Below are 26,575 nucleotides of genomic sequence, written 5' to 3' on the forward strand. Positions count from 1 at the left end.
TCCACATGGAGTGGATTTAAATAGTTTTCTTGTAGTTTCTATCTTGATTGCTATCCGGGAGGATCAACAGTTGAGATTTATATGATTAATAGTAAAATTTAACTAAGAATCTAAAATCTACAGCTATTGACTCGTGACTATCGAAACAAGGAATAAGCAATTAAGGTTATCAGTGGAAGAGGATAGGGTTTTGACAGAATAAGTGCAAGATAATTGTTCGGGATCTAACTCTAGATAATTCACTTTCCAATGTTCAAGTGAGTCTCTCTAATTCACTCTATTATTAGTTCAAACATTCAGCAAAAACTCCTCTCTCGATTAAGTCTTAACCTCACGAGATGAACCAATTTAAGCACTATGAAGATGTGCAAGAATGTATAGTGGATCGGTATTTAGGAAAACCTCTTTCGATTATTCTCCTAACTAGATTTAATCAATGATTCAACTTGACTCTTTCGATTACTTAGAAGAATCTATGAACTCAAGCAATAATATAATGCAAAGATTTTACAAGTTATGCCTCTTTCGATTACAAAAACAAGTGAATATGGATGCAATAATTAAATCTTCCAAAAATAATTCAAATACATAAAAATAGAGTTATAATACAGAAATAATCATCAATACACCAAATCCATCAAAACCCAAAAGGATATACTCCATAGACATGGAGAAGTTCTTCACAAATGTAACTAAAGTATAGGAAAACATAAATTCAATCCAAACCTGGATCTTGAGTGAGGAAGGAATGATGAAATTCTTGTGCTTGTGTTCTTCCAACTCCTCCTTAGCCTCCTTAGGTCGAAATTGTGTCAAAAGTATCCATCTAAAATGGTGTTTTGGTGTATTTAAGCCGCGCCCAAAAAAACACTAGACGAAACTACCCTTTTTAGCGGAAATGGGAAGTCACTCAAATATTTTTGTGCTACCGCATCGCGCCCCACTCCGTTCCATGCGGCGTGCCTGTAGAGAATTCCAAAACACTTTGAAAAATCAATTCTGGCTATATTTTGCACTGTCGCGCCGCGTCGTGCCCCATGCGGCGCGGCTGTGGACAAAAGTAGAGGGTTGTTCGTTTTGGCCTAAAAAAAAGTGTGACATCACGTTGTTGTGCCCTTTTTTTATTTGTTTGAATTGCTCAAAAGTTTGGCGTGTTGGCAGACACAAAGTATCTTGCTAACTTTTAATTTGCAAGTCATTATTACCTCCACTCATGTTTTCTATTCTTATTTCTTTTACTTTTTAAATACATACTCAATCCTCGGCCATGGACTCGATCCCGGCTTAATTGTTTGGGCTTTTACTCAAACTTCAAAGCGCCAAATAGCTCGAATTAGCTCCACAACATCTACATAACTCGGAATCACTCCTACAAAGCATAAAACACACAATAAGTACAAAAACACTACTAATTAAAGCTCAACATAAGTAAAGTGTAGTTAATTAGAGTACAATAAATGACTAAAATACGGGATTATAACCTACCATCAATCAAGTCCGAGGTCCTCACTTGGACGAAACGGCCTAGCCAGCCTCGATCCTGATCTTCATCAATACTCGAGAATGGGGCTTTACTGGCCCAACGTGCGAGCTTGATCAGCCCCACCCCCCACCCCCCCCGAAAGATTCGGGGACTGTATAGGCGCATGAGGTAGTCGATGGTGAGCGGGAATCCATCAATCTTTCTCATGAAGAATCAAAGAAGGATCACGATCCTCCAGAATGAGGGGTGAATTTGACTGAGGCATACCCCATATCTTTTGGAGAAGTCGATGATGACCGGATCTAATGGGCCCAGTGTAAAGGGATAAGTGTAAGCACTTAAGTATCCCTCAACGTGGGTGGTGATGTCTTCATCGGGTCCGGGAGCTACCACGTGCTTGTCAACTCAATTGCAATCCTTTTTGACTGTATGGAGGACTTCTTCAGTGATCGAGCATATGTATCTCGAGACCTCCTCACACCGGCCTTGTATGGGGGAAGGTTTTAAACCTTGAAATCGTCGATTACCTATCATCCTCCAGGGACGAATATTTTCAATGGGGGTTCCGGTACTGGTTTCTCGATAGCGGTACGCGAAACGGTCTCCTCGGTAACCGGCCGCGAGGTAGAGGGAGTTTCTTTTTGGGGAACGATTTTTGAAGTCTTCGCTATTTCTTTGAAAATTGAGGGAAAATGAAGAAAATGAGGAAGTTAAAGGAGTAAACTTGATGGCTTAAGATAGAAATGAACAAGGGTTCTTGCAAAGGATCTCAAATAACCGAAGTATAACTGCTAGAAAGTATTGAAATTTTGAAAATACGAGGGTAGAAGGTTTGAATGTAAAGTTGGAATGAATAAAAGAAGAGGTATTTCTAGTATTTCAGTGGCTGTTCACATCCAGTAATGGCCGACCGGCGGCTGACATGCATTTAATGCCATTGAGACTTAACTCACGAGACGTTTCGTATGTTTTGTCATTTCTATCACGGGGTATCGAAGTAAGAATCGGAAGCTCATGTCATTTCTCGTCGTCTACTCTCCGAAAAATGAGGGGACTATCTATATATGGTCGAAATTGAGCTCGCTTACGACATGGTAAGTCAGGTTCGGAATATGGCAAAAAAGAACTTAAGATCGACCCCAGGTCTCACCGGGCTAGAACTCGGGGTTGGAACGCCCGCCTTCGAGAATATCGAGATCGTGATCCCTGAATCGATCCTAGCCCCGAACGAGCTCGAAGAAACATTGTTGGCATAACAGAAGACCGAAATATCCGTGACCGGTCGGATATTGCGGTGAGAATCTCGGCACGTATCAATGAGGAATTGGCAATCGGCAAATCAAGAGATTTCTTACCTTTTATAGAATTGTACCAAATATAGGACTTCTCTACTATATAAATGGGGTTTGATGATTCATTTAACACATTGTAATACGCATTCCAAAATAATACATTATTATTTTTCTCTTTAAACTCTTGTTCTTCTGTATCGTGATATTGATCAAAGTGCATCTGGCTCGAGGGTGGCTAACCTTCCGAGATTAAAACTATCAAATTCTTGTGGTTTGAATTTACTTTATCATTGTTTATTTAAATTGCAACTTAATTTATCACTTTGTATCAAATTAATCCGCGTATCCTAAAAGCCACTTACAAATTCAATTGTTATCCGATTTTGAGGATAAACACTCTTGTTGAGAGAAAAACAAGAGGTGAAATTTAAGAACTCTTAAAATATGAGTTTAACTAATATCCATTTTGGACATTCTCATGGACCTTGCCAATTTGATTTATCAATTTCCTGTAAACACCGTCATATAACCAAAATAATATTTTTAATGTGCCATAAAAATTGATCTCCTAAAACAAAGACATTAATAAGAATCCCCCCAAAAAAAAGAAAAAAAAACACCCATTGCACACCTAGATTGCACGTTCCCAACACTTAATTCGCATTATTAAACAAATGTAAGTATGTAACCACATAAAATAATATAACACAAATCAGTAAATTGATGACATATCTGTTACAATTACAAATGATCACCAACACAAAAGAATATATATATTTATAGAGTGTGACTATACATGTCACGCCATAATTATAAAAAAGATTCTTTGTTGGTTAATTAATATGGCATGGAATTAAAAAAATTACTTGCCTCCATAAAAGTGTGGTCAAAGAAGAACGTCTTTTTTGACTCCCTAAATAGTAATGCCGCGATATAAAGTGAAAGAATAGATCGAGGGAGTAATTGTTTCTATACACGTTGATTAAACCTTGTTCGCGCAAGGTGGAGGACTAAAGTTTGGAAATACAAATTTACCATTGTTATGGCACATATCGTAGCATTCTTTTTCTGCATATAATGGACTACCTTCACCAGCAAAAATACCTTGATAACATTTTTGATAACATAATTCATGTCCTGGTTCTATTTTTAACCTCTGTCCTGCATATTCATATACTGGTCCTTCAGAACCCTGGGGTTGTGGATGGGGTTGGGGTTGGGTGTGGGGGTGAGGTTGGGGTTGGGGGTGGGGGTGAGGTTGGGGTTGAACATGGGGATGAATTTCCTCATGTGCCCATGCAAATTTGCTTGAAGCAAAGATAGTGAAAATTATGGCAACGAAAAGTATAGTTGTCATCTTGATATTAGCCATTATTTCTTTTAATTTCCCTTTATTCTTTCTTGTTGGTTTTGTTTTTAAGAGAAAGTTAAAAGGGAAATAAAAGAGTATGAGAATGAAAGGGAAGGGGGTGGATTTTATAAATGGGAAAATGATAATTTTAGTGGATGTCCATGAAAACTAAGGTAGGAGAAGGGATGTCCATCAAAAGTCTAATGTGGTCAAGAGAGAAATAAGGGAGGAAACAAGTGAAATTAGAAACTTTTTATGAGTTTTAGTTTAGAGAGGTTTTAGGCGGAAGAAAACAGTCTGGCTAATAAGGGTTGCAGTTGAACTATATACAAATAGCTTAAAAAAATACTTATAGAATCAAGTCATTTAATAATGTAATTACAGTTAAATTTTAAAAAATAAATATTTATAGGCAACATGATAAAAATGGTAATTTGATCTGATCGTAGGTTAAAACAAAAAAATTTATACGATCACTATGTATTCGTAATCCATTTTTGACCTATTAGGGTTTAAATTGTTTATGTCTTTTTCTAATTTATTGTTTCAAATAATGGAAAACAACTTTTTTCATAGCTGATATTCAATTTGCTTTAAGATATTCCCTTAGTCTAAAAAGGATTGCAACATTTTGACATTTTTGAGTCTCTAAAGTTTTTAGAAGTAGTTCTTTTTTATTGAATGTAACATAAATAACAACTTATAAATGACGTTTTTGAGTCTCTGAAATTGCTTTAGGCAAATCACAAATATATTTATAGCGTCAAATCACTTTTTTTTTAAAAACATGAAGCTACAACTTCTGCACTCAAGAACATCTAAATATCTTGTTTAATAACAAACCTGCCACCCTCTTCCAAGGAGAAAAACAGACACAACAGTACCAGCTTTTGCTGAAATTCCATAACAGAAAAAGACTACACAAATAATAGTTACGTTGATATATCAACAAACAAAGATTATCTCAGTTCTGCTACTGATGATGATTCTACCTCTGATCTTGAGGAAAAGTATAGGTAAGGCTTGGGAGGTATTTGCAAAGAGTAGTCTTGGTTCCCTTCTAACATTTCCACAACTTTGCTCATCGATGGTCGATTCAAGGGATCAGTTTGTATGCACCATAAACTCATTATCACCATCTTTTTTGCACATTCTTTCTCCTCTTCGTTCGTTATCCCGATTAGTTGAAGCTCTTCGTCTAGTTCAATTCGTCGATAGAGCCAGTGTGGAAAGTAGATTTCACTTGTGTGATCAACTCCAACATCAACATTTTTTCTTCCTCCAACCATCTCTAGGACCATCATTCCGTAGCTATAGACATCAGACTTGTGAGAGACACCTCCCAAGTTTCTGCAAACTATTTCTGGAGCTATATAACCGATAGTCCCTCGTGCACCTAGTATTGACACAACTAGGCTGAGATGGTACGGGCATGTGAAGAGGAGGAGCATAGATGCCCCGATGAGGATATGCGAGAGGTTAGCCATAGGAGGTTGAGAAGAGGTAGAAGTAGGCCTAAGAAGTCTTGGGAAGATGTGATTAGGCAGGACATGACGCAACTCAAGCTTACTGAGGACATGACCCTTGATAGAAGGGCCTGGAGGTTGGGGATTAGGGTTGAAGATCAGTCTATAGGCGAGCGTGTTTCCTTTTCATGCTGGTTGCATTAGTATTAGTCTGGTATGTCCATATCTGCTTGTCTACTTTATTTCTTTTACTAGTTGTTGGTTCGTTTGCTTCGATTACTCTATCTGCGTATCACTTTATCACCTATCTCGTTGTTGTTCCAATTGTTATTTCTGCGTCTTTTTTTTTAGCCGGGGGTCTATTTGAAGCGGCCTCTCTACCTTTCCCAGACTTTACTACATGGTATTACATGGAGTTCGTTGTTATTGTTATTTTTGCTATTGAAGAAATAAAACTATATAGGGTAAAATCATGTGATGGACAACAAAAAAATTGTAGATAAATGATATAGATAAGTACCTGCAACAATCACTTTCATTTTTATATTTCCTGCAACTGTAGTAAACAATGCAAATGTAAGCTGAACCGAGGTTTATAAAACAGAACCAAAATCTTTAATGTGAACCATGACAAAAGTTCTTTTACCTTTGGTATTATAACAAAGAAATTTGTCAGTAGTATTATCAGTTTGACACTTCCCTCCTCTATAATAACACTGATTGCATTCATCAGACACAGTCCATCCTAGTGTAACTTCATCAGTTAACAGATCAAATAAGTCATTTGATTCAGCTTCTGAACTCGACGACTTGGGCAACTGAACGAATGAACAGCCAGTAGGAAGAGGAAAACCGTGAAAATAATTGATTGTTTGGTTATAGTATAATATGAAACTTTCACAGCTATTGTAACTTTGATAACTTGTGGAATTGAAAACATCTTCATGTATCTTCTGGCTATTATTGCATTTGAACAAAGTGAGAAAGGGGTTGACTCTATATGTTATTGAAGGAGAAATTGGTAAAGACAGATTTCTATCAAAAGATTGACAACTCTTGTTTTGCAAAAGATTTCCAAGAATAATGTCCTTAATTTTGATTGATCCTCAGCTTTGGATACCCAAAACCTGATGTATTTGTGCCAGAAAATCTTTTTTCTGAAGCAGAAGAGCAAAAACAAGATTCCACTACAGGAAATCAAGAAAACTGTAACTGTGGAAAAAAAAATAAAGTCACATACCAGGAAGAGTCTGTTATTGGGGCAATTCATCTAGTACAGTTGTTATTTACAAAAGAAAGATTTTGAAAGAGTAAGCTTTTTCTATCTTCACTGAGATAGATGTGTAGACATAATAAGAGAGATAATATTAGGAATGATGATATTCGGGTCAAGGTGGGAGTGGTCCCCGTGGAGGATAAGATGCGGGAAACTAGGCTGAGATGGTACGGGCACGTGAAGAGGAGGAGCATAGATGCCCCGATGAGGATATGCGAGAGGTTAGCCATAGGAGGTTGAGAAGAGGTAGAGGTAGGCCTAAGAATTCTTGGGAAGATGTGATTAGGCAGGACATGACGCAATTCAAGCTTACTGAGGACATGACCCTTGATAGAAGGGTCTGGAGGTTGGGAATTAGGGTTGAAGATTAGTCTATAGGCGAGCGTGTTTCCTTTTCATGTTGGTTGCATTATTATTAGCCTCGTATGTCCATATTTGCTTGTCTACTTTATTTCTTTTACTAGTTGTTGGTTCGTTTGCTTCGATTACTCTATCTGCGTATCACTTTATCACATATCTCGTTGTTGTTCCAATTGTTATTTCTGCTTCTTTTTTTTTAGCTGAAAATCTATCTGAAACAACCTTTCTACCCTCCCAAACTTTACTATGTGGGTTTACACTGAGTTTGTTGTTATTGTTATCTTTGCTATTGAAGAAATAAAACTATATAGGCTAAAATCATGTGATGGACAACAAAAAAATTGTAGACAAATGGTATAGATAAGTACCTGCAACAATCACTTTCATTTTTATATTTCCTGCAACTGTAGTAATCAATGCAAATGTAAGCTGAACCAAGGTTTATAAAACAGAACCAAAATCTTTAATGTGAACCATGACAAAAGTTCTTTTACCTTTGGTATTATAACAATGAAATTTGTTAGTAGTATTATCAGTTTGACACTTCCCTCCTCTATAATAACACTGATTGCATTCATCAGAAACAATCCATCCTAGTGTAACTTCATCAGTTAACAGATCAAATAAGTCATTTGATTCTGCTTCTGAATTCGATTGCACGGGCAACCGGACAAATAAACAGCTACTAGGAAGAGGAAATCCTGGATAATAATCGATTGAGAGGTTATAGTATAATATGAAACTTTCACAGCTATTGTAGCTTTGATAACTTGTGGAATTGAAAACAACTTCATGTATCTTCTGGCTACTGTAACATTTGAACAAAGTGAAGAAGGGGGTGACTCTATATGTAATTGAAGGAGAAATTGGTAAAGACAGATTTCCATCAAAAGATTGACAACTCTTGTTTTGCAAATGATTTCCAAGAATAATGTCCTTAATTTTGATGAAAACTTCCTGTTTCTCAAGAGCTTGATATTTCACTCCATCCAATTCAATTATGGGATTTGGACTAGCTTCACAATCCACTTTACACAAACCACAATCAAGTTGTGTGGATTTGTGGAAAGGAAAGCTCAAATTTCTTAAGTTTCCACACTGGAATTCGTTAGTGCAACTTGAGGAGGATGTGTTCTGTCCTTGAGCTGAATCAAATCACCAAAAATGAAAGAAAATGGAAATAAAAAACCAAGAAAATAAATCCATGATATACCCTTTTGGATAAAAAAGAAAAAAACATCAACAACAACAGCATTAATTAACTAGAATAACCAAGAATGATTTAACAAAATCTGAAATTTGCAGAGTTTCTTTTATTGTTTTGTTTTTGCTTGGCTATAGGATTTTGCATTAATGTTTGTTGTCTTTTGGGCACGTTAGTTTGACTTAAACTTGAGGAATCAAGATTTTGAAGAAAGGCAGTCTGATGGAAGATTAGACAAAATGGAGTGTGGGACCTTGTGACTTTTACACAATGGAGAATTTTCTATTAATATCTATTGATTGAACCCGCCGCAAATGCTTGTATTAGAGTAGTCTGTCTACCTCATTACTATATAGGGTGCAATTCTTTTTCGGACCCTGCGTGAACACAAGATGCTTTGTACACCGTGTTAGAACATGCGCAGCGGAAGCAAGCATACAATCCAGATATCAAATACATGTAAACTAGACAATGCTATAATTGCTAGATTAGAAGCACTAACCTCTTGAAATCGTTGCACAAATCCTCCACACAGCTAGAGTCCAGGACTGCAGTCTTATGCTATATGCCTAGTAAAACCTTGGACAATTTTGCTTTGAGTGGGCAAGAACAATACAATTCTAAAAAGTAAGTTATTGAGTGAAATTAGTCTTCCTTAAGTAGACTAGTTTTTGGCTAAAAATCAGCTCAAAAAATGTGTAGGATTCTACTTGCACAAGTAGAATACTACTCTAACTATACATGATGACTTTTCTTCCAAGTCACTTTTTACCCAAGTTAAGTCCAGGTTTTTACTAGGTATAGCAGGGACCACAGAAATAATAAGAGGCTACTAATTATAGCATTAATTCGAAATTAGCATGAATTAATTCTTACTATAATTAATTGCATTTTATTCCACAAAAAAACTGCAATTGAACTCCTCAATATGAATTTCGAAAATTAAGTACAGTAACACATATTTTAACTCCCCATGTTAAGATCTCAAATACCAGCTAATTAAATTAAATCACTGAAAATTTAATTTAGTCAATTAATTAAATCCTTTATAATTCCGCTTAAACCATTTCATGTGACGGATACAAAATCCACCAGCCGAGTTTTCACATGAAAACTTATAAGCTCACATAAAGGGGTATCGTCAAACTCAAAACCAAGTCATGGATTCTATCAACTAATTATTATTTCACAAATGTTATTCGTTATTGTCCAATCTATTAGGCATACACTAACTCTGAATAGAGTCGTACCTTTTGATAAATCAAAATAATAAACAAATTACACTGATCATAATAATTATATCAAGATTAGGAGTATAAGCTCATTTAATGAATTAGAGAAAATATTTTTTATATATTCAGTACAAAAACATCTTTTCTCTACTTGGTCCGTTCAATATACACTAAGTATACTAGTACAAGAAGTCGGAGTAAAACCACTCCCATAATCAAGACAAATTATACTATAATCTTGTGCTACAATCATCAAGATATTTTGTCCAATAATATCTTTGATTGTGAACATAGTTTATTAATTATGTGAACCAACAATTTAATCTTTTGTGCATGAGTTAAGACTCCATACACTAAATTATCTACTACATAACTAAAATGACACACATGTAACAAATGATCTACTTAAAATAGTACTTTATTGAATTGAATAAATTAAATAAATAATTGTCCATAAAGAATAAACAAAATACTATGTCTAAACCGCATGGTTAATAGTATATCCCAACACACCGGGCTGCCCTTTATCCGCCTTCCATTTATTAAGATTCAAAGAGAATTTTTTTCCTGTAATTAAAATTCACTCACGCGATTATCAAAAGGTTATTTCATCTCAAGACTCCAACATGAAACATAAGCTTCCCAACTATCCTATCACACCTTTTTGATAGTGAGTTTTAAAACATGACTTATTAAAAAAGAGACATTTCAAATCTTTCCTTCCACATATAAGTTGATCCCAGAAAGTAATGAGGAAAAATGAGTACCTTCATTTAAAAGTTGAAAAAGACACTTTATATAAGTCTTTTTCACTTTTGGCTCTACTTGGTATAATATTTTTAGTATGACCCTAGGTAGCCATTCTAAAGGGCTGTTATTTAAGAATTAGCCAGTGCGTCCTGTATTTCAGTTTTGCAGTTTAATTTTTTGGGACAAAAATATTTTAAATTGTCTTGAAGATAAGATTTTTATTTAAAATTTCAAGATAAAAAAAGTGTTAGGCTAATTTCAAGATAAGATTTGTGCACTTGCCCGCTATTTTTATCGGGGAAATGGGCCAAGAATTAAATTCTTATGTTTGTTCTTTTCCATTCTTTTTGGATGAAGCATATGCCATATTGGACAAGATTTGAGAAATCAAATAATCTACTCAAAGATCCCCTAAAATGAGCACAAATTCTTGCACGCTTGTAGCTTTGTTTCCACCGGCTTCAAAGGAGAATAATAGACAACAGTACCTGCTCTCTACCAAAATTTCATAAAAAACGAGATTATAAAAATAATAGCTTACATATCAACAAATAAGACTATACAAAGACTGAATTTTTCAGTTGAAAAGTATGATCTTGACATCAAATCTCTTCAACTATATACTCATTTTCAGTAATCTGTACAACAGGAAAGCCTTATTCACTATAATTCAGCCCAAATCCAGGGGATCCACAATAACATTCCAGCTCATCTTGATTCTTGAATATAAATGAAAAACTTATGTTTGGACGGAGTCTTGGCGATTAAAGTTGTTGTCACGTGACCAGGAGGTCACGGGTTCAAGCTGTGAATACAGTCTCTTGCAGAAATGCAGGGTAAGACTACGTACATAGACCCTTATGGTCCGGTCCTTTTCCGAACCTCACGCTATCGCACATAGCGGAAACTTAATGCATCGAACTGCAATTTTTGTGTTTGGACCATATCTGCGATTTATAGGCTGGGTCAACAACAAAACTTGTGTCTAGTTGCAGGATAAAGGAGAACGTACAAAGCTGTCATGATATTGTGTAAGATATACTCCCTCTCTTCCAATTTATGTGAACATGTTTGATTGAGCACGGAGTTTAAAAAAAAATAAAAATTTTTGAAATTTGTGGTGTTAAACAAGTCACTATATTTGTATGGCTATAATTCTTTTGAAACTTGTGGTGGTAAATGTTGCGGCCAAACGCACACGCAAGTATACGCGGTCGTCAAGTAATAAAGTGACTAAAAGTCGGATGTCGAACCCACGAGGACTTGTGATTAACTATTAACTAAATTAGACTATCCTAATTATCTAAACAAGAATTAAACCTAAAAATATTTTATTCTAAACTAATTAAATAAAAAAATATAAATAATGAACTTTGAACAAAGAAAGAGCAGATTTTTTTATGATATCAATGTAATAAAAACGATCTAGGGTTATGGGCTATCTAACAATCCTATTGTATTCTTAAATTGAATTGATCGACTAATTTATCTGGCTTATTGGTTGACAGGGTTAGTATTACTCATAAGAATCTGTCGAGTTCTTACTCGCCTATTCAAGCTAACCTAACGCCTATATGTCTATGGAGTTAGAATCAACAAGAACGCATTTATAATTCCTGTAAATCAACCAAGCAAGGCAATTAGGTATATGTCTATCCTAACCACGAAGCCGTTTCCCGATGCCCGAGTTCAAGAACTTGCTCTACTCAATCCTATATGCAATCTAGAACTCCCACTTTCGAGTTCAATTCTAGATTCGTAGATAGTATTCAATTGGTGATCAAGCAATTAAATAATTAAGCGCAAGATTGAATAAATAAACCAATATGATAAATCAAGAAGGCAAAATCAATATCCGAATAACAATAGCCATGAAAGAACCACAACCCTAGAACGTGAAGTTTAACTCCACATAGACATGGTAGCCAAACAACAAATCATACAAAGAAACATAAAAATTACTAAGTTTGGTGGGAGAAAGATGGAACTTGATGAATTCCGGCCTCCACGGCGGCTCTGTGCTTGTGTTTTCCTCTCAAAAACGTCCTCTCCCCTTCAAAATAGGTTTAGGTTGGCTTTTATATGAGTTGTGGGCGTCTAGGGGTCAAAATAACCGAGTCCTAGTCGAAAAAGGACACTTTTCCTTCTTGAGCGTCCAGGGCAGCGTGGGGCGCTGGCCCTGGCGCTCAAATATTTTGGCTGCTGTAAATTGCGCCACAGCCAGCGCCCCACGTTGGTTGTGGCCCTCAAATCTCACTTTTTGCGATTTTGTCCCGATTTCGCTCCAATTTGGGCCCTTTCGTCCCAAATTGCATCCGAATGATCCCTACACATAGAAATACCAAAATGTAGCACAAATAATCATATTAAACATCTCAAATCATCGAGACATGAGCAAAATGTGAGGCAATATATATCACAATATGCATACATTAAGCCGATTATCAGTAAACAGGTTGTGTGGTTATAAAAACTTCTCATTAAAGATACAATTAAAGTTTAGAATAAATTGCTTTCAAATTTAAAAAGAGATTATTCTTTTGGAACGGACAAAACAAAAATAGGTTTACGAGTACAATTAGGTAGGTCGCGGAATGTAGAGGCGACATACTATTGAATAAATATTTTTGCATTTAATAAATATTTTTAAAATTTGCTTGGATGTGTTCCGGCAAACCGACCTTCACCAGTTTAGCCAAATTGATATTCTGTGATATTTTGTAAATGTTGAATAATTTTTATTACTTTAATTAAAATTGACTGAAAAATTTAGGGTAGGAGCTTGACGACAGGTGATAAGATGAGAAAAAAGTGAAGTCAAGCCTGATTTAAGATAAAAAAACTAATTCTCAACCACAACAAAAATGAGGTTTATCTATTATTGCTACCTATGTTACGTCTTTCTCACCGAAACTTATGAGATGCTACTTTTCGATGGAGTCTGATTCTTCAATCGAAAAAAGACGACATGTGTGAGTCGATTTGGACTACACTAGTGTAAGAGCCCGTTAAAATTTTCTAATGATTTAAGATTTTTAAAGTGCACTAATAATATTTAGAAATAAAGTATTTGAGTATTAAAGGAGACCTATGGGATGAAACTATATTATTTTGACTTGAAAATACACATGGAGAGTGTTTTGGAATGTATTAAGGAGGTTTGTAAGTGGGAAGAAGTTGTTTGGAAAGAGTTGGAAAATGTTAAGTGGACTAGATGTCCAAATTTGCACACACTTGACTTTGAATGGGTATAACTCTAATTATAAATATATTTCCAATGGATTTTACCTCTAGAGTGTAGCCTTTCGAGTCTGGTTTCTAACGCATCAAGTCGTTCGTCATTTGGACATTCCTACTAAAAGTTAGATCACCTAGTTATTTTGGCGGACAACGAAGTGAGGGTCACTTCGCCAGACCGGGTGTGGATCCTGTCTTCCCTTGTATGTTGTGGGCGGCGAAGTGAGGCTCACTTTGCGAGTTTGGGCGCGCCCCAACTTCAGGTCCTTTTAAGTCATTTCGTGAGCTCATTTCCCCCATTTCATTTGGACAAATTTTGGAGCTCTTCTCCACTCTCTCAAGACCACCAACTCCTCCTATCTTCAAGGTAAGCAATCTCCATTATCTTGGTGTGAAATTCCATTATTTTTACACTAGTATTGATGAGATCTATACATAAAATACTTAGATCTTCAAGAAATTTCTTCAAGAACTCAAAGGAGGGTTTTGCAAGATTTCTTCCAAAAGGTAATCCTACACCCTTAGACTTACATGTATGGATATATTATGGGAATATGAGTATGAATTAAGTATTGAAACTTATAGTATGGTGATTGAAAATCATAAGTTTCCAATTTAAATACATAATCATTGTAGAGATTAAAAGGTGATTATTTGATGAAATTTTGTTGGTTGGGTGTGGATAGATGGTCATGTATGCGATGTTGAAAATCATGAATTATTTAAGAATGATGGTGGGATAAATTGTTGGCAAATGGTAGTAGTTGGATGAACAAATTCTATGGTTAAGAGGTGTAGAGATTCATGCCTACAAGGTGTTTGATAAAATGCTTAAATGGCCTAAATTATAAAATTTGTTACTAATATTGGTCTCATTGGATGTTGTTATTGTAGATTGAAGTGGCTTAGTGTAGTGGATCGTTGTAGTATCATTAAGGGATGAATTTGAGGCTTGTTGTCTAAACTTCTCTCCTAGAATTAAATTACATGATGTTCTTGTAAGTTCGGAGTTATTCATTATAAATTAATTATTCCGAATAAGCTTTGTGTTGAAAGGCATATGTTCAAAATGTATTCCGGATGCTCTTATCATAAGATTTTATCCTTCGAGAATGTGTTCAAAGCATGAGTTGGGTATTAAAATATTATGACTTCAAGTCGTGTTTCTAGTGAAGGCTATTATGCCAAATTATGTAAGAAATCTCAAGGTGCTTAAGACTCTTAATTACTCATATGTGTACTAAATATCGGAATTAGAGATTCTTTGTTGTCGATAATATATAAAGATACTTGAAAGTGGAAGTAGTGAGTAGTGGAAATAAAGTGTGGACAACGTGCAAAGAATGAAAGTTATACTTGTGGCCAATAGCGCCAATGAAATGATGTGTGAAAGATTATGAAATGAGCCTTGGTTCAACTATTCCAAATTGACTCCGAAAATAGAATTGTCCAAAAGCTTATATACTCAAGTCATGTCCAAATGTGGTTGTTCTAATTAATGCCATGCTTGGTAGGTATTTCCAATATGTTGTGAGTTCTTACATATTCATGAATTAAAATTGTGTATTGCCCTTTTTGGGGAGAGGTATTTCAAGAGTATTCGATAGGATGATGTCTATGATGACAATCCTTGAAAGAAAAGAAATAAAATTGTGGAATATGATAAGCGGCCACAGTGCCATGAATGAAGAATAATAAGTATGGCCAAGAGAGCCAATGAAATAATGATGTGTAAGTAGTTGAAATACTAATGAAGTGATATATGGTTTGAAAAGGTTATGAAATGAACGTATTCGCATTTGTGTTTCCAATATGCTATAAGCTCCTACGCTCTCATGAGGAGAGGCTAAGGTGTTCTTACATATTTTAAATGTTCTTGATGTCCTGTGATCATCCATGGCAAGTACAAGTAAGTGATTGTATGAACATGAAATGTGGTTGTTTACCAAAATGAGAATTATGAGGTGAACACTGTAAACGGTCTATGTATAATATGATATGTGAACATTAAGGACGGTTTATGAAATATATAGGCGTAAGATAAGAGAGGGATATGGACGGTCTACTGGGACGCATCGTTAATGCTGACATTATGTGCAATTTTTATTGGCCTTGTTTGTACATGTTGTTTTAATTACTTTATATTATGTATTCCACGCATAGTTCATATGGTTCAGTTAATCCTAAACGAAGTTTAAAATGATGTAAGCATGACGAGACTTGAAATGTGAATCTATGGGATATTTCGTAGTTCTTGATATACTTCATATGACTCTTATTTGAATTACCATAATTTTATATGTTGTTTTGTTTGCCTTACATGCGAGTACTATTCCACATGTACTCACATCCCTTTTGCCCGGGGTGCTGCATCTTTTAATGGATGCAGGTATACTTTTACAGGATGTTATTGGTCTTTGGTAGGGATCTTCTGCGCATCATATTATGGTGTGCCCGCTACAATTCCAGTGGGCATTCGAGTCTAATTGGTTTTATGTACTTAGGTATCTTTTGTCATAGAAGCTCCATGTACACTATGGGTCATGTACTTAAGTTTTGAGTTTCGTCATGTATTTATGTGCATAGATATTTATGAAGCTATGTACCCATCACGAGAGAAAAATAAAAGAAAAAAAATATTTATGGGCCATTGAGCCAAATGTATTAAATATGAAAGTCATGATCTAATTATGTTTTGATAAATCATGCATGAGTTATGATGAGAGGTTGATGTAATGTAGACTTGCTCGACTGGGTTCACTCGGTTGAGCGCCGGTCATGCTCCCCAAGTTCGGGGCGTGACAAACTTGGTATTAAAGCACGGTTTAGGGGTACTAATGTGTCACGGAGCTGTGTTAGTAGATACCCTCTTATCGGTGTGTTGCCGGCTACACTTATAATAGGGAGGCTACAACGACATTTATTGAAACTTATAATATTGTGATTGGAAGCCATAAGTTCCCAATTTAAATACATAACCATTGTAGAGATTGAAAGGTGATTATTTGATGGAATTTTATTGGTTGGGTGTGGATGGATGGTCATGTATGCGATGTTGAAAGTCATGAATTATTTAAGAATGATGGTGGGATAAATTATTGGTAAATGGTAGTAGTTGGATGAACAAATTCTATGGTTAAGAGGTGAAGAGATTCATGCCTACAAGGTGTTTGATAAAATGCCTAAATGACTTAAATTATAGAATTTGTTACTAATATTGGTCCCATTGGATGTTGTTATTGTAGATTGAAGTGGCTTAGTGTAATGGATCATTGTAGTATCATTAAGGGATGAATTTGAGGTATGTTGTCTAAACTTCTCTCCTAGAATTAAATCACATGATGTTCTTGTAAGTTCGGAGTTATTCATTATAAATTAATTATTCCGAATAAGCTTTGTGTTGAAAGGCATATGTTCAAAATATATTCCGGATGCTCTTATCATAAGATTTTATCCTTCGAGAATGTGTTCAAAGTATGAGTTGGGTATTAAAATGTTATGACTTCAAGTCGTGTTTCTAGTGAAGGCTATTATGCCAAATTATGTAAGAAATCTCAAGGTGCTTAAGACTCTTAATTGCTCATATGTGTACTAAATATCGGGATTAGAGATTCTTTGTTGTAGATAATATATAAAGATACTTGAAAGTGGAAGTAGTGAGTAGTGGAAATAAAGTGGGGACAACGTGCAAAGAATGAAAGTTATACTTGTAGCCAATAGCGCCAATGAAATGATGTGTGAAAGATTATGAAATGAGCCTTGGTTCAACTATTCCAAATTGACTCCGAAAATAGAATTGTCCAAAATCTTATATACTCAAGTCATGTCCAAATATGGTTGTTCTAATTAATGCTATGGTTGGTAGGTATTTTCAATATGTTGTGAGTTCTTACATAATCATGAGTTGAAATTGTGTATTACCCTTTTTGGGGAGAGGTATTTCAAGAGTATTCAATAGGACGATGTCTATGATGACAATCCTTGAAAGAAAAGAAATGAAATTGTGGAATATGATAAGCGGCCACAGTGCCATGAATGAAGAATAATAAGTATGGCCAAGGGAGCCAATGAAATAATGATGTGTAAGTAGTTGAAATACTAATGAAGTGATATATGGTTTGAAAAGATTATGTAATGAACGTATTCGTATTTGTGTTTCCAATATGCTATATGCTCCTACGCTCTCATGAGGAGTGGCTAAGGTGTTCCTACATATTTTAAATGTTCTTGATGTCCTGTGATCATCCATGGCAAGTACAAGTAAGTGATAGTATGAACATGAAATGTGGGCATTTGCCAACATGAGTATTATGAGGTGTTGTATATTTCAATGGTTTCAATCATAGTATGTATGCTTCTAAAATAATAAATGTAAATGACTTCGATGTTAAGTCCCCAAGAATCATGAACTTAGCTAATGACTTCAAGATGACAAGTGAGTGAATAACGAGATGAAAGGGAGATGCCCTATGCTAAATGATGACGGCTCTTATGAAAACGAGTTTGGGCCATGTGCCATTGAAATTGACTTATTGATTCACCATACATGTGCTAATGTAATGAGCTATGTTTCTCCATGATAAGCTTGAACATGTAGTGTTCAAATGATCCGGGAACTTAGGACCTTAAATGTAATGTTTATCATGTCGCTTTGAGTTTATATATGGTCATGTGCATAAATGATGTGTTATGAACCCTATGGATGGTCTATGAAACGCATAGGTATATTGTGTATGAAACCCTATGGACGGTCTATGAAACGCATAGGTATATTGTGTATGAAACCCTATGGATGGTCTATAAAACACATAGGTGTATTGTATATGTAATCCTATGGACGGTCTATGAAACGCATAGGTGTATTCTGTATGGAATCCTTTGGACGGTCTATGAAACGCATCGGCATATTTTGTATGGAATCCTATGGACGGTCTATGAAACTCATAGGTGTATTGTGTTATGAATCCTATGGACGGTCTATGAAATGCATAGGTGTATTGTGTTATGAATCCTATGGACGGTCTATGAAATGCATATGTGTATTGTGTTATGAATCCTATGGACGGTCTATGAAATGCATAGGTGTATTGTGTTATGAATCATGTGAACAGTCTATGAAAAGCACAGGTGTATTGTGTAAGTAAACACTGTGAACGGTCTATGAAACGCTCAGGTGTATTGTGTAAGTAAATACTGTGAACGGTCTATGCAACGCATAGATGTATTGTGTAAGTAAACACTGTGAACGGTCTATGAAACACACATGTGTATTGTATAAGTAAACCCCGTGAACGGTCTATGAAACGCACAGGTGTATTGTGTAAGTAAACACTGTGAACGGTCTACGTATAATATGATATGTGAACATTAAGGACGGTCTATGAAATGTATAGGTGTAAGATAAGAGAGAGATATGGACGGTCTAGTGCGACGCATCGTTAACGCATATATTATGTGCAATTTTCAATGGCCTTGTTTGTACATGTTGTTTTAATTACTTTATATTATGTATTCCACGCATAGTTCATATGGTTCAGTTAATCCTAAACGAAGTTTAAAATGATCTAAGCATAACGAGACTTGAAATGTGAATTTATGGGATATTTCGTAGTTCTTGATATACTTCATATGACTCTTATTTGAATTACCATGATTTCATATGTTGTTTTGTTTGCCTTACATGCGAGTACTATTCCACATGTACTCACTTCCCTTTTGCCGGGGGCGCTGCATCTTTTAATGGATGCAGGTATACTTCTACAGGATGTTATGGGTCTTTGGTAGGGATCTTCTGCGTATCAGATTATGGTGAGCCTGCTACAATGCCAGTGGACATTCAAGTCTAGTTGGTTTTGTGTACTTAGGTATCTATTGTCATAAAAGATCCATGTACACTGTGGGTCATGTACTTAAGTTTTGAGTTTCATCATGTATTTATGTTTACCGATATTTATGAAGCTATGTACCCATCACGAGAGAAAAAGAAAAGAAAAAAAATACATTTATGGGCCATTGAGCCAAATGTATTCAATATGAAAATCATGATCTAATTATATTTTGATAAATCATGCATGAGTTATGATGAGAAGTTGATGTAAAGTAGGCTTGCTCGCTTGGGTTCACTCGGTTGAGCGCTAGTCATGCTCCCCTAGTTCGAGGCGTGACAACTAGATAGGGATGTACATGGATCAGGTTGGTTCAGTTTTGATAAAAATCATACCAATCCAACTATATCGGTTTGGATTGGTTCGATTTTATCGGGTGTTTCGGGATTTTTGTTATTTAAATATTATTTCAATCTTACTTTGTCAAATTTTTGATAAGTAAATATATGTTTAGTAAAAATATAAAAGATTGACAAATATATAATTTATTAAAATATTCTTATGGGACATATAAAAATTACTATATATTTATATGTCAGTTTGGTTCGAATTTTTTTATTCAATACCAAACCAAATCAAACTAAACCTAATCGAGTTTTTTAATCGATTTGGTTTGACTTTTCGATTTGGTGCGATTTTTCGGTTCGATTTGTATACCCCTAACACTAGGTTAGCATGTCTTTTTTAAAATCTTTTTCATATCCAATTATCTTTGTCGAGTTAGTTGGTATCGTTTGCTCCTTTCTATCGTTCCATAGGTAGTCTCTGCGAAAACAGATCCACACTAATTCACCTGGAACAAGGTACGTAAAATCTTTCTTTCCAACTCTTTGTACGAAACTCCTTTATTTTTACAAATCTCCTGGAATGAACTTACTACTATGCAAATTCAAATGAGTGATATTAGTAAGTTCTAGACACGAATTTGCTGTTACACACTTATATTTTATGGGAATCCTATTACCCCTTCAACATTTTTGAAGTGAAATAAATATCCCCTTAAAAAGTCTCAACCAGACCTTTGGTTAAGAGGTGAAATACACGCGCCTGAAAATGGTACACGTGTATTTTATCATTTAATCTTTAGTTTTTTCATTTTTTCACCCCAACCACCACTTCACGACAGCTAGAAAAATAATAGATCCCCTTTAAAACCACCCATTTGATATATTCATTAGATTTTGATTTTTAAAAAATAGTCTAGCATAAATTTAGTAGCGAGATTAATATGATCTTTCCTTAATTTCATATATAATCAAAACAAGACACATCTTATCCTTGCTCAGCAGAAAATTGGACGATTAATATGATCTTTCCAAAAATAGTTGCATATCTTATTAAATGGATTTGGTGGTGCTTCGATCTCCCTCAAGCACTGAGAACTTGATTTGACATAGTTTGAACAATATTCACACTTCTAGGCTTCTGACCTTTAATCCTACAAGAATAAAATCTTGACATCTACCTTTAACTCAAGTACAATAACAAGTAGAATAAAATTTCTGTTGAGGTTTTTTATTGTAATGAGATATGATTAGACAAATGGCTGAAATTTTTTCCAACAATGTGAAGAAAAATTGCCGTTGAGGTTTCTGCCATGGGGAGCTTGCAGAGATGTTCTATCCTGTTTGGCCAAGGTTCTCTAAGTTCAAAAGTATTTTTTTTTTTAAAAGTATTTTTTTAAAAAAAATTTGAAGTGTTTGGCCAAGTTTTTAGGAGAAAAAAAAGTGCTTCTGAGGAGAAGCAGAAAAAAGTAGCTTCTTTCCAAAAGTACTTTTTTGAGAAGTACTTTTGAAAAACATACACTTAGAAGCACTTTTTAAAAATCTGGCCTAACATTAATTGCTGCTTAGAAGTACTTTTTAAATTAATTAGCCAAACACAAACCGCATCTCACCAAAAGTACTTTTGAAAAAAATATTTTTCAAAATAAGCTGATTTTTTCAGTTTGGCCAAACGGGCTAGAAGTAGAGGGGAAGGTTTTACGGATAAGTGAATAGTTAATTGGTAGAATAGCTTGCGAGACACTTGTACTAGTTTGATTTTGTCATCCCAGTCCCTCTATTTCACAAAGTTTCAATCGGATACTTGAACTCGATCAAAACATAAATTTTAAATACATCTGCTGCTCACTCACTTGACATTAAAGACATGTCATATCCACCTCAACTAAATTAACGCCACGTCATTATTTATTACAAAATATTATTTTTTTATAAAAATTCCAACTCCATCCCTTTTTTTTCCAAAATATAAAATCTCAAACAATCCTCTCTTCCACTATTCCATTTCTCAATCTTCTACCCACACAAAACCAAACCCACGTTTGGTTACAATTAGGGGTGTTCATGGTTCGGTTTGGATCGATTTTTCCCTATAAAGAAACCAAACCAAGTAAGTTAGTTCTTCAAATATTGAATCAACTAGTGATGAATAATTTAAGTACTCAATTAAAAATTAATTATTTTTAACATCAAATAAATTCTTGTACTTAGTGTAATGGATCGTTGTAGTATCATTAAGGGATGAATTTGAGGTATGTTGTCTAAACTTCTCTCCTAGAATTAAATCACATGATGTTCTTGTAAGTTCGGAGTTATTCGTTATAAATTAAATATTTCGAATAAGCTTTGTGTTGAAAGGCATATGTTCAAAATGTATTCTGGATGCTCTTATCATAAGATTTTATCCTTCGAGAATGTGTTCAAAGCATGAGTTGGGTATTAAATGTTATGACTTCAAGTCGGGTTTCTAGTGAAGGCTATTATGCCAAATTATGTAAGAAATCTCAAGGTGCTTAAGACTCTTAATTACTCATATGTGTACTAAATATCGGAATTAGAGATTCTTTGTTGTCGATAATATATAAAGATACTTGAAAGTGGAAGTAGTGAGTAGTGGAAATAAAGTGTGGACAACGTGCAAAGAATGAAAGTTATACTTGTGGCCAATAGCGCCAATGAAATGATGTGTGAAAGATTATGAAATGAGCCTTGGTTCAACTATTCCAAATTGACTCTGAAAATAGAATTGTACAAAAGCTTATATACTCAAGTCATGTCCAAATGTGGTTGTTCTAATTAATGCTATGCTTGGTAGGTATTTCCAATATGTTGTGAGTTCTTACATATTCATGAGTTAAAATTGTGTATTGCCCTTTTTTGGGAGAGGTATTTCAAGAGTATTCGATAGGATGATGTCTATGATGACAATCCTTGAGAGAAAAGAAATAAAATTGTGGAATATGATAAGCGGTCACAGTGCCATGAATGAAGAATAATAAGTATGGCCAAGGGAGCCAATGAAATAATGATGTGTAAGTAGTTGAAATACTAATGAAGTGATATATGGTTTGAAAAGGTTATGAAATGAACGTATTTGTATTTGTGTTTCCAATATGCTATAAGCTCCTACGCTCTCATGAGGAGAGGCTAAGGTGTTCCTACATATTTTAAATGTTCTTGATGTCCTGTGATCATCCATGGCAAGTACAAGTAAGTGATAGTATGAACATGAAATGTGGGCGTTTGCCAAAATGAGAATTATGAGGTGTTGTATATCCCAATGGCTTCAATCATGGTATGTATGCTTCTAAAATAATAAATGTAAATGACTTCGATGTTAAGTCCACAAGAATCATGAACTTAGCTAATGACTTCAAGATGACAAGTGAGTGAATAACGAGATAAAAGGGAGATGCCCTATGCTAAATGATGACGACTCTTATGAAAACAAGTTTGGGCCATGTGCCATTGAAATTAACTTATTGATTCACCATACATGTGCTAATGTAATGAGCTATATTTCTCCATGATGAGCATGAACATGTAGTATTCCAATGATCCGGTAAGACATTAAATGTAATGTTTATCATGTTGCTTTGATTTTATATATGGTCATGTGCATAAATAATGTGTTATGAACCCTATGGACGGTCTATGAAACGCATAGGTATATTGTGTATGAAACCCTATGGACGGTGTATGAAACGCATAGGTATATTGTGTATGGAACTCTATGGACGGTCTATGAAACGCATATGTATATTGTGTATGGAACCCTATGGATGGTCTATGAAACACATATGTGTATTGTATATGTAATCCTATGGACGGTCTATGAAACGCATAGGTGTATTCTGTATGGAATCCTTTGGACAGTCTATGAAACGCATAGGTATATTGTGTATGGAATCCTATGGACAGTCTATGAAACGCATAGGCATATTTTGTATGAATCCTATGGACGGTCTATGAAACGCATAGGTGTATTGTGTTATGAATCCTATGGACGGTCTATGAAATGCATAGGTATATTGTGTTATGAATCCTATGGACGGTCTATGAAACACATAGGTGTATTGTTTTTATGAATCCTATGGACGGTCTATGAAACGCATATGTGTATTGTGTTATGAATCATGTGAACAGCCTATGAAACACACATGTGTATTGTGTAAGTAAACACTGTGAACGGTCTATGAAACGCTCAGGTGTATTGTGTAAGTAAACACTATGAACGGTCTATGCAACGCATAAATGTATTGTGTAAGTAAACACTGTGAACGGTCTATGAAACACACAGGTGTATTGTATAAGTAAACCCTGTGAACAGTCTATGAAACACACATGTGTATTGTGTAAGTAAACACTGTGAACGGTCTACGTATAATATGATATGTGAACATTAAAGACGGTCTATGAAATGTATAGGTGTGAGATAAGAGAGTGATATGGACGGTCTAGTGCGACGCATCGTTAACGCATACATTATGTGCAATTTTCATTGGCCTTGTTTGTAAATGTTGTTTTAATTACTTTATATTATGTATTCCACGCATAGTTTATATGGTTCAGTTAATCCTAAACGAAGTTTAAAAGAATGTAAGCATAACGAGACTTGAAATGTGAATCTATGGGATATTTCGTAGTTCTTGATATACTTCATATGACTCTTATTTGAATTACCATGATTTCATATGTTGTTTTGTTTGTCTTACATGCGAGTACTATTCCACATATACTCACTTCCCTTTTGCCGGGGGCGCTGCATCTTTTAATGGATGCAGGTATACTTCTACAGGATGTTATGGGTCTTTGGTAGGGATCTTCTGCGTATCAGATTATGGTGAGCCCGCTACAATACCAGTGGGCATTCAAGTCTAGTTGGTTTTATGTACTTAGGTATCTATTGTCATAGAAGATTCATGTACACTGTGGGTCATGTACTTAAGTTTTGAATTTCATCATGTATTTATGTTCACAGATATTTATGAAGCTATGTACCCATCACGAGAGAAAAAGAAAAGAAAAAAAATATATTTATGGGCCATTGGGCCAAATGTATTCAATATGAAAGTCATGATCTAATTATGTTTTGATAAATCATGCATAGTTATGATGAGAGATTGATGTAACGTAGGCTTGCTCGCTTGGGTTCACTCGGTTGAGTGCTAGTCATGCTCCCCTAGTTCGAGGCGTGACAACTAGATAGGGATGTACATGGATTGGGTTGGTTCAGTTTTGATAAAAATCAAACCAATCCAACTATATCGATTTGGATTGGTTCGGTTTTGTCGGGTGTTTCAGGATTTTCGGGATTTTTGTTATTTAAATATTATTTCAATCTTACTTTGTCAAATTTTTGATAAGTAAATATATGTTTAGTAAAATATAAAAGATTGACAAATATATTATCTATTAAAATATTCTTATGGGAGAATTTTCTTTGTAACACATAATAGTTATTTTTTTTAGTCGTCTGACAATAATTTTTCGTCGATGTACACTTTGAAGGTGAACCAAATATAGTAATAAAACATAAAATCAATATGATACCTAAATAATAACAATCACTTCACATTTGAAAAAGATATAAAAATGTAATAGATCTTAATATATGATATGAATATGAAAGAACAAACAGATTGACGCATTTCATTAACACTTGATGAGAAAGTGATCATACAACCAATTATTTAAGGTTAATAAATATGGAGTACTTTATATACTGTTAAATATTATATCCCGCAAGATAATCCCAAATATTTCTAGACATTTTTTAAAAAAAATTTTATATAAAATTTTAAAAGTATATATAAAAATTACTATATATTTATATGTCAGTTTGGTTCGAATTTTTTTATTCAATACCAAACCAAATCAAACTAAAACTAATCGAATTTTTTAATCGGTTTGATTTGACTTTTCGATTTGGTGCGAATTTTCGATTCGGTTTGTACACCCCTAACACTAGGTTAGCATGTCTTTTTTAAAAAAAAAATCATATCCAAATATCTTTGTCGAGTTAGTTGGTATCGTTTGCTCCTTTCTATCGTTCCATAGGCAAACAGATCCACACTAATTCACCTGGAACAAGGTACGTAAAATCTTTCTTTCCAACTCTTTGTCCGAAACTCCTTTCTTCGAACAAATCTCCTAGAATGGACTTACTACTATGCAAATTCAAATAAGTGACATTAGTAAGTTCTAAACACGAATTTGTTGTTACACACTTATGTTTTATGGGAATCGTATTACCCCTTCAACATTTTCGAAGTGAAATAAATATCCCCTTAAAAAGTCTCAACCAGACCTTTGGTTAAGAGGTGAAATACACGCGCCTGAAAATGGTACACGTGTATTTTATCATTTAATCTTTAGTTTTTTCATTTTTTCACCCCAACCACCACTTCACGACAGCTAGAAAAATAATAGATCCCTTTTAAAACCACCCATTTGATATATTCATTAGATTTTGATTTTTTAAAAATAGTCTAGCATAAATTTAGTAGCGAGATTAATATGATCTTTCCTTAATTTCATATATAATCAAAACAAGACACATCTTATCCTTGCTCAGCAGAAAATTGGACGATTAATATGATCTTTCCAAAAATAGTTGCATATCTTATTAAATGGATTTGGTGGTGCTTCGATCTCCCTCAAGCACTGAGAACTTGATTTGACATAGTTTGAACAATATTCACACTTCTAGGCTTCTGACCTTTAATCCTACAAGAATAAAATCTTGACATCTA

At 34.7% G+C, this 26,575-nt stretch overlaps 1 protein-coding gene and 1 pseudogene across 1 annotated transcript; both read right to left on the minus strand.

Moving 5' to 3' along the window:
• Positions 1 to 4,639: 4,639 nt before the first annotated feature.
• Positions 4,640 to 7,615, minus strand: LOC142177992 (G-type lectin S-receptor-like serine/threonine-protein kinase At2g19130). Its single transcript, XM_075247304.1, has 4 exons — positions 7,597 to 7,615; positions 6,239 to 6,697; positions 6,113 to 6,148; positions 4,640 to 5,522 (listed from the first exon to the last, which is right to left on the minus strand). The coding sequence occupies exons 1-4, from the start codon at positions 7,613 to 7,615 to the stop codon at positions 5,086 to 5,088; spliced, it is 951 nt and encodes a 316-aa protein (XP_075103405.1). The 3' UTR covers positions 4,640 to 5,085.
• Positions 6,695 to 8,434, minus strand: LOC142177948 (LEAF RUST 10 DISEASE-RESISTANCE LOCUS RECEPTOR-LIKE PROTEIN KINASE-like 1.1; annotated as a pseudogene).
• Between the last annotated feature and the right edge of the window lie 18,141 nt (positions 8,435 to 26,575).

The sequence above is a fragment of the Nicotiana tabacum genome, chromosome 24, assembly GCF_000715075.1.
Source record: "Nicotiana tabacum cultivar K326 chromosome 24, ASM71507v2, whole genome shotgun sequence".
In the NCBI taxonomy this organism is placed as follows: Eukaryota; Viridiplantae; Streptophyta; class Magnoliopsida; order Solanales; family Solanaceae; genus Nicotiana; species Nicotiana tabacum.

What these genes read in the sequence shown, in the direction of transcription:
- LOC142177992 (XM_075247304.1), bottom strand. An exon ending in TCTTTGTTATAATACCAAAG is followed by an intron (nt 6,149 to 6,238) that starts GTAAAAGAACTT and finishes TGTTTACTACAG; the next exon opens with TTGCAGGAAATATAAAAATG. An exon ending in AATGAAAGTGATTGTTGCAG is followed by an intron (nt 5,523 to 6,112) that starts GTACTTATCTAT and finishes TGTCAATACTAG; the next exon opens with GTGCACGAGGGACTATCGGT.